Genomic DNA, 8,885 nt, shown 5'->3' on the forward strand with positions numbered 1-8,885 from the left:
TATTTGTGCAAGTTAAATTGGTTAAGTGATTGATGATGGATTTTCTTGTTATGTCCCTTCATGTGGTCACATCATGGGAGTGACCGAATTGTGTTGTATTACCTCTAGTTGGTTACACCTTGGTAGAGGAATTATGTAACCTTATTGTTTTGTTTTTTCAGTTGTGCTTGAACTCTGCATGTTGTTACGTGGCTTTTGTGTTTTGCCTTAGAGGTTGTGTAGCATCATATGGGAGAGTGGCTTCTGAGTGGGGGTGGACACCTAAAGTGGTTGCCAAGATAACCCCTTAGAAGTTGGATAATTAAGTGATAACTTAATAATGTATTGGGGGGTTGGGTTCGAACATTAAATAATATTAATTGTGCCTCGCTCATGGTTGAGTGGTCTAGTACAGACTCAAGATGCAGTGGGAAGGCCTAGAATGGAAAACCAACTACCTTGTCTTCACAAAAGGTTTGTTGGGTCCGCATGAGTCATGGATGGGGGCTGGGGGTTCGGGAGAGGCTTCCAGGATAACCCAAGATGGGGGTCGGGGCCTATGGAGGTCTGTCAAGATAACCCATACCAACCATGCGATGACACTCTTCCCTTATGTTCACTAGTGTGTAGTCTTGTGTTGATTTTTACTTGCAGCACTCTTGTGGGAGTCATATTTGTATGTTTATGCCTTATGTGAGTATCTGATGTACATGTTAGACCATGTGATGCTTTATAGTGGTTTGCTTGAGGGCCTTATTTCTATCTCCTAGTACGGAGGGGTGGTTCCTTTTTGGGCCACATGGTCAGGTGGTAGTGCCACTTTCCATCGAAGTTTTGTTTGTTCCTTTCTTGCAAGGGATTAGCTTCACAGGTGATCCAGTTACCTTTTTGGGATTTGATCATCTCGATGTACCAGTGGATCCTCTTTTGTGCTTCTTGGACCATTCTTGTATCTCTTGGACCTCATGTGGTCAAATGTATCTTTTGGTTATGTACGCCTTCATGGAAAGTGATAATTTGGTGTAATTATTATGTATTGTTATGAGACTTTATGATGTAAATGCAATGTAATTCATGATGTGACCTAGCTGGTAGATCTTGTATTTATATAGGAATGAAGTTGTTAATTAAATGTAATACGATGGATTATGATGAATGTAGCTTTAGAGATGTATTGTAACTAATTACAGTTATAGGTATTCAATAATGCTTATTGTAATCTCTTGGTAAAACTCAATTGCTATGTTCTTTTCATAATCATTCTTTATTAGTCGGTTTGATCAACCTTTTGATGATTAGTGAATTTTGTAATCTTCGTTAGAAACCCTTTAGGAGTTTAAGTTAAGTCTTCTGCTTGTGCAATTCCTAATGCAATGTTTATCTTAATGTATCTTCTATCTCTTTTTTGTTAAAAAAAAAATATTTGCACTATTTTCGAGAGTTTTTAATTGAACCCTTTAGGATTTCTTAGCGAGGCATTACAGATTTTAGATCTCTAGGAGTTATAATGTAGATTCTAAATTTCAAGAGATCTTATAATTTTTTAGACAGTCAAATTTTAGTAGTAAGTAGACTCCTATCATCATTCTCTTGCTATGTCACTATCTCACGCTCTTTGTCTCCCCCAAGCTCTAAACCTATCCATTTCCATATCTCTCATTCTCCTTTCTTTCTTTTTCTCACTTCCTCCTCTCTCCCCCAATCTCTAGATATTATAATTTCTCATACTTAGTCACATTTCAATAATCACCAAGCTCCTATCATCATTCTCTCTATATCTATTTTACTCTCTTTGTCTCCCTTGATCTCTAGACCTATATCTCTTCCTATCATGCTCTTTCTCCCCATCTCTTCCCTTCTCTCTATCTCACTCTCTTCTCTCTTCCCAAGCTCTAAACCTATCTCTCTCACGTTTCACTCTACTCTCTATCTCCCATCTCTTCTCTACCTACCTCACACACATTCTCTCCTCTATCTCACCTCTATCTCTCTCCCTCCCTCCCTCTACTTATCTATATATCCTCTCTCCTTCTCTACAGATACATCCCTACCTCTATTTCTCTACATACATGTCCCTCTCTCCTTCCCTTTCTCTCCCTCCCACCATCCCATGCTCCTTGCCCACTTATCTCTCTTGCCCTTTTCCTCTCTACTTATTTCTATTTATTTCTCTTTGTCTCACTTCATTGCCTCCTTTGAACTCTCTCTCTCTCTCTCTCTCTCTCTCTCTCTCTCTCTCTCTCTCTCTCATACCTTCCATTCACTCCCTCCCTGCGTCTATTTCTCTACATACCTCTCCTTCCCTCCTTCACCCCTATCTCTCTCTCTCTCCCCTTCTATCTCCCTTATCCCTCTCTCTATACATACATCTTCCTCCTTTCCTACCTACCTCTATTTTTCTACATATATCTCCCTCTCTCTCTCTCTCTCTCTCTCTCTCTCTCTCTCTCTCTCTCTCTCTCTCTCTCTCTCTCTCTCTCTCTCTCTCTCTACATCTCCTTCTTTCTCTCTACATACCTCCCTCTCCCTCTCTCACTTTATCCCTTTCTCCTTACCTCTCCACTTCTCTCTATTTCACCTCTCTCTCCCCTCTTGCAAGGAAGTTAAGTAGCAAAATAACATCCTACACTAACCTTGAGAGGAGGGTAATTAAATTTTTTTTGTAGATCCTTACAACAGTTACAAAAAATTAATAGAAGTAAACATAAATAGCATTCATACCACAACATAGTGATTGTGTGGGGAAAACCCTTTCAAGAGAAAATACCCACACTCCAAAGGCCACCCAATATATTATTCAAAAAACCAATAATAAATTACAATATTTTTGCAGAGTAAGCTTTTCACAAGAGTATCACCAACCAAAGATTCACATGTAACTCAATAACTATAAGAATCTTAAACCCAACCTCCATCTCATGCACCTCATATATAGGAGATACAATACATGAAACCATCAAATGGTGTTACAAAACCATTCGCTAAAACAACCCAATAAAGTGGCACCCATCTTATATCCAATCCTAGATGCCCTATTATATGCCAAAACACACATCAACACGTGTACCTCCCTTTTACAACTCAATTATGTGTCCAATGCATTTTTATATATCATATCTTAGGAGACCTAACTTCTGAAGGCATAACTTTTGAACTAGGTGTTCGATTAACGAATCATTTGAAATGCCATAAATCTTGAGACATGTTCTATTAAGCTATAATCAACTATGCTGAATATAGACACTTTTAAGCCATTTTGAAGCCTCCAAAGCCCTTAAAATTAATTCTACAACTTTCATTCACAACTTTTAAAAATGTAAACTTTAATATCTTCAAAACTAAACATAATATTCCAATGAAAATTTACTGACATGCTTATCCAACTAATTCAAAGCTTTGGGGGAAATTTAGACCAATTCATGCTCAAATGAAAACTTACTAAAAATAGTAACCTTATGTATATGCAAGGTTGAGACACCATTTTCCTAACTCTCTCTCTCTCTCTCTCTCTCTCTCTCTCTCTCTCTCTCTCTCTCTCTCTCTCTCCTTCTCTACATACCCCTCCCTCCCTATACTTACCTCTCTCACTATCCTTCCCTATCTCTATACCTACCTCTCTTCTACCCTCCCTCTCCCCTCTCTATTTACTTTTCTCTCTACTTACACCTATCTCCTCACTCCCTCTCTCTCTACATACCTCTCTCTCTCTCTCTCTCTCAATAAAGAGGCTTACGTGAGAGTGGCATCCATATTTGAGTAACCAAGGGCTAGAAATGCTTTGAAGGCCTCCAAAAATATAGATTACAAAGATATAGAAAATGCCAAAAATATATATTTTATTATTTAAATTCAACCATGTAGATGCTGGACAAATACCCTTGGATCTCTATGGGATAAAAAATGTCACTCCTTTTTAGATTTATTCCTCCTTTTGCAAGATATTCTTATGCATCATAAGTTGGTCAAAATTCCTCCATAACTTTTCTAGTCCACTTTGTATCTCCCTCTTGCATTCTCTTACATTTCATAGAATATCTTACACATCTTATAATGTTAGAGATGTTTGTACACATCTTATATGACATAAATGCTCTTATAATATGTCATATTACATGTTACATGTTGTGAACAATGTCACATCAATTGGGATGCCTATTTTTCATGTGGGCTCATTAAATATAAATTAATAAATGAACACAAACATCAAGAATCATATGTTGTATGTCATGACACCTGATCCAAACAAATTAGCTACATCAACAAGCTTGGTTCCATTTATTTTGGTGTGGTGACATTCCTATGATTGCAATAACACCTTTAATTGTTTTGGTGTCCTCTATGACCATGAGTCCATCCTTATGCTTTGTACTTTCTATCTGTTGGTGTAAATAATTATTCATTTTGGATATTATTACACTTACTTAAGTTTACTTAGGAAATTCATTTCATAGTAGTTTGGGTATGAGACACTTGGGTGTTTGTGCCACATTGGGATAGTGTGTGTAGGAGAATTTCCACCTTTTATGGTGTTGATCTTGTTGTTACACTCCACATTCAGTGGGTGATCCACCTCATGTGGACTATTATATTGTTTCTCCTACCTACCCACACCTATTTCCTACCTACCCTTGGTTCTTATTGAGCCACATGTCATGTTTGTGTGCTCACATATCCATAAGCCTTGCCTATATAAGCATGCTCATCTGCATTGTATGTAATTTGAACTATTGATCATTTTCTATTGATGAGAATACAGTTTATTCTTGTCCTATATTGTGTCTCTATTTTGTAGATTTCATTGAGCTCTTGATCTTGGCAAAATCTCACATGGTATCAGAGCCATTAGAGCGTCATTGATTCATCTTGAAGAGGTGTTATTGCGACATCAAGAGGCAGATCTGAGGAGCAGCATCTTTTGGAGGTGTCCTAGATCAGATCTGACCCTGCCACTCCGTCCAGAAGGCCATTTCCATGAATTTTGGTTATAAAGTCAGCCTATTTTGGTGAGAAATTTTTTTTCACCAATTTTGCTATTATTGTACAAATTTCGAATAAAAATTTAGTTTTTTCTAACAAAAAAAAAAAATTCAGAAAAATATTTTTTTGAAAAAAAAAAATTTCAAAAAAAAAAATATTTTTTTGAAGACCCCCCCCGTAACCCCTGCAGGTCACCGCCTCCCTCCAACTCCGATTCCTCCCCCCCGGGAACTCCATCGCTAGCCACTCCGCCCTCCCTGCCCGAGCAGCGCCTCCCATAGCCCCCTCAGTCGCTGCTATCCCTCTACCGCCGCCAGCCAGTCTCCAGCGGCCCCCGCAGTTGCCACCTCACAGCCTCTCCATGCACCACCGCCCACGCAGGCCCCACTCCTCCGCCGTGCAGGCCACTCCGGCCCCGCCACCGTTGCCCCCGCCACGCCGCTTCCAGTCGGCCCCTCCACCGCCGACGCTCCTCCGCACCGCCCCACCGACGACCCACCTGCCACCGCCGGCCCTTCGACGGGCCCTCCACTACCGCCACCTCCTCCACCACACGGACACCCGGCCCCGTCAGCATGACACCCGGTGAATCCACGCCCGCCATGTGGCAGGAGGCCACTAGCTCGTGGCCACATCATTCTGACTCGTCATTAGCCCAATCAACTTTTTTTTGGCCAATCAAAACATGCCACATCAGTGCCCAGTCAGCCGTGAAGTTTTGGCGACGGTCATACAACCGTCAAATTTAATCCCTCAGTTTTCTGATGTCATCATTTTTTCAAAAAGTTTGCAGGCCCCTCTCATTGAGCTTTTTGATTTTGCAGTTCAACTTCAAATGGCCATATCTTGCTCATTTTTGCTTCTTTTTTGGTGCAATTTGTTTTGAAATGGGCTAGAATTTCGTTTACTTTCATGTGGTGGAATTATTTTCTGATTTTTATGGACATATTTTTCATAATTCTCATTTTTTGGTGACTGTACCTGTCCAATCCCCGTTTCTGCAACTTCCAGGTCTCCATTCGAGCTCATACGAACTCCTTTTCAGGTGCCGTTTTTTTTTGAAGTGCATTATTTTTTGTCTATTCTCAGAATATGCTATCAGTTTGCAACAATTGTGGGTATAAATTGTACTTTCATCATATGGTCCAATTTGGCCAATTTGGCATTTGTATTGCATAGATCTATCTTTCTGATCTTTTGCTTTGTAGTTCTTAGCCTATTGGGGCAGTTGTAAAACACAATCAGAAGTCCACCTTGCCATTGTTTGCAAGTGGCCTATTGTACACACACTACATATAATATTATAAAGTGCCAAAATCATCATTTTTGGGGGGGTACTTGATTGAGTGAATTTGGGGGGGTGTCTCTTGTGCTTTTGTGCTCTTGTGTTCCTTCCTTTTTGTTGCTATGGGTTCTTCTAAGTTTCCTCTCTTAACTCCTCATAATTATGCTACTTGGAAAATTGATGCATGGAGTAAACTTATGGAAAAAGGACTCACTCATTACATTGATGGAACTATTGTTGCTCCCATTGATCCTAAGGTTGATCCAATTGGTCACTTGTATTGGCTCACTAAAAATATTATGGTAATTGGTACCTTAAGAAAGTATGTATCAAAGGATCTCATTTTTCATATTGAGAAGTGTACTCTAATCAAGGATGCTTGGCAAAAGTTTCAAGACTTGTATGGTCAAGTTGATGAGATTAGGGGATATCAAATTGATAGTGATCTCACCATGTTGGATCCCAAGAACTTTGATACTATACAAGATTATGTCACTAAGGCAAATGAGTTGAGGGCACAACTCAAAGATTGTGGCATTGATAAGAAGGATACTCAATTGATATTCAACTTGATAGGCAAGCTTCCACAAGAATATGCAACATTTGTTTCTAGTTTCCAAACCCATAGGATGACATTGGTTCAAGCTACACAATGCCTACATTTGATGCTTTCAATGAAATTTTGATGATGGAACAAACTAAGTTGATAAGCATGGGCATTCTTAAGGCTTCTAAGTCTCAAGCATTAGTGGCAAATCAAGGGAACAAAGGAAATCAAGGAAAGGACAACTCAAACAAGAAGAAATGGCAATCAAAGCCTAAGGACAAAGCACCATCTTCTCCACAACAAGGAGATTCATCCTCTTCCAAGAGGGATAACTCACCAAAGAGGGAGAGACCTACTTGTGCCTATTGTAAAAAGTTTGGTCATGAGGAGCGTCGTTGCCATTCTAAGAAGATTGATGAGCTCACACATATCATCAAAAAGCATAACATTGATTTGCCTAATGTCTACAAGAAGGATGATTCATCAACTTCCACTTCCTCACATTCAAAAGGAAAAGGGCAAGCATTCATGGCTTCTACAAGTGGGAAGACTCACTCTTTTGGGACAAGAAAAGGAAAAGCTCTATGTGCTACTATCAGTCATGATTCAGAGAGATGGCTTCTAGATTTAGGGGCTTCTCATCATATGGCATCTTCACAGTCTATGCTCTCTAAATTTGAGCCTTGCACCATGCCACAGATTTTGATGAGCAATCATACATACATGGATGCGATTGGGAAAGGATCTATTGACATTGGGGATAACTCCTTCAATGATGTGTTGTGTGTACCCCACTTGACAAACAATCTCCTTTCTATCTATCAAATCACACATGGCGCAACTAAGAGAGTTGTAGAGTTCACACCTGAGTCAGTTTTCATTAGAGACTTGGAGACTAGAGCTATCATTGCGACTGGGGTGGTTGATCATGCATCTCGGTTATACTTGTATATAGTGAAAATGGATAACAATAACAACAATATTGAAAGGCTAAATGAATTCAACCACAAAACCCTAGCCTAACAATCAACAAAGATCCACCATAACATATGAAGATTACCTAAGACAATGCAAATCACATGAAATCACAAAGATTATACCATCACATGTCCAATAGGGTTTTGATCTCCATTCTTCCTATCTCCATTGATCTTGCTTGATATATTTGCTCTCAGATTTTATATGCACAAGAGCTCAACAAAGAACGGAATGTGGTTGCAAGTAGGATCGTAGTGTAGTCAAAATGATCATTAGAATGCTTCATTAGGGTTTGATAGTGAAGAAGACATCTCCTTAAATAGAAGACACAATATGAAATGGAGGGATAAGATTGAGAGGTGTAAAAGGAGGTCGGCTAGGATTAGAGGGTAGGTATAAGAAATAGTAAAAAGGTAGTGTATGAGTTAAGAGATGAATGACATGTGTCATGTGTAGAAAAGGTTAATGAATTAATTAAATAAATAAAGATTTATTTAATTAATAGTAGAAGTGGGATAATTAAATAAATTAAATATTTATTTAATTTAGGAAGAGGATAATTTAAATAAATAAATGTATTTATTTAAATGAGAAATAAGGCTAGAAGAGGATAAATGAATTAATTAAATAAATAAGGATTTATTTAATTAATAGAAGAATTAGGCTTAGATAATTAAATAAATAAAATATTTATTTAATTAGACTGGACAATTTTAGGTGTCTACATTTTGCCCCTATTTGAGACAATGCGGCTTGTCGCGTTGTTTCAAAGAAGATAAGATGAACTGATACAGAGTTGCCCCAGAATGGGAATGATATGCCCCCTCAAGAGATTGGATGAAAATGTCTGAAAAGATTGCAGACAATCTCTCGATAAGAAAGAAAAGCTAGAATGGACTGACTGAATAAAGTGACAAAGTCACGGGATAATGAAGACTGACTCAGAAAACGAAGGCAAGGGCTAGGGTAGGCTATAAGATAGACCACGGGCAAAAGACATCCTCATTGTCATCTACACCTTCACGAGATCACAGTGTAGAGCGAGAAAAAGAGCAGTAGCAGTCAGCAGCGATGGCTTTCGTACACAGATTCGACCGCGTTCGCCAATTTCAGAGACCA

General features: G+C 38.9%; 1 protein-coding gene across 1 annotated transcript; it reads right to left on the reverse strand.

The window, feature by feature from the left end:
• Positions 1-5,252: 5,252 nt before the first annotated feature.
• Positions 5,253-5,594, reverse strand: LOC131062664 (uncharacterized). Its single transcript, XM_057996374.1, has one exon. It carries the CDS (start codon positions 5,592-5,594, stop codon positions 5,253-5,255), a length of 342 nt encoding a protein of 113 aa, XP_057852357.1.
• Between the last annotated feature and the right edge of the window lie 3,291 nt (positions 5,595-8,885).

The sequence above is a fragment of the Cryptomeria japonica genome, chromosome 3 (genome assembly GCF_030272615.1).
Source record: "Cryptomeria japonica chromosome 3, Sugi_1.0, whole genome shotgun sequence".
Lineage (NCBI taxonomy): Eukaryota > Viridiplantae > Streptophyta > Pinopsida > Cupressales > Cupressaceae > Cryptomeria > Cryptomeria japonica.

What these genes read in the sequence shown, in the direction of transcription:
- LOC131062664 (XM_057996374.1), bottom strand. Translation starts at nt 5,594, where the DNA reads ATGATGTGGCCACGAGCTAGTGGCCTCCTGCCACATGGCGGGCGTGGA.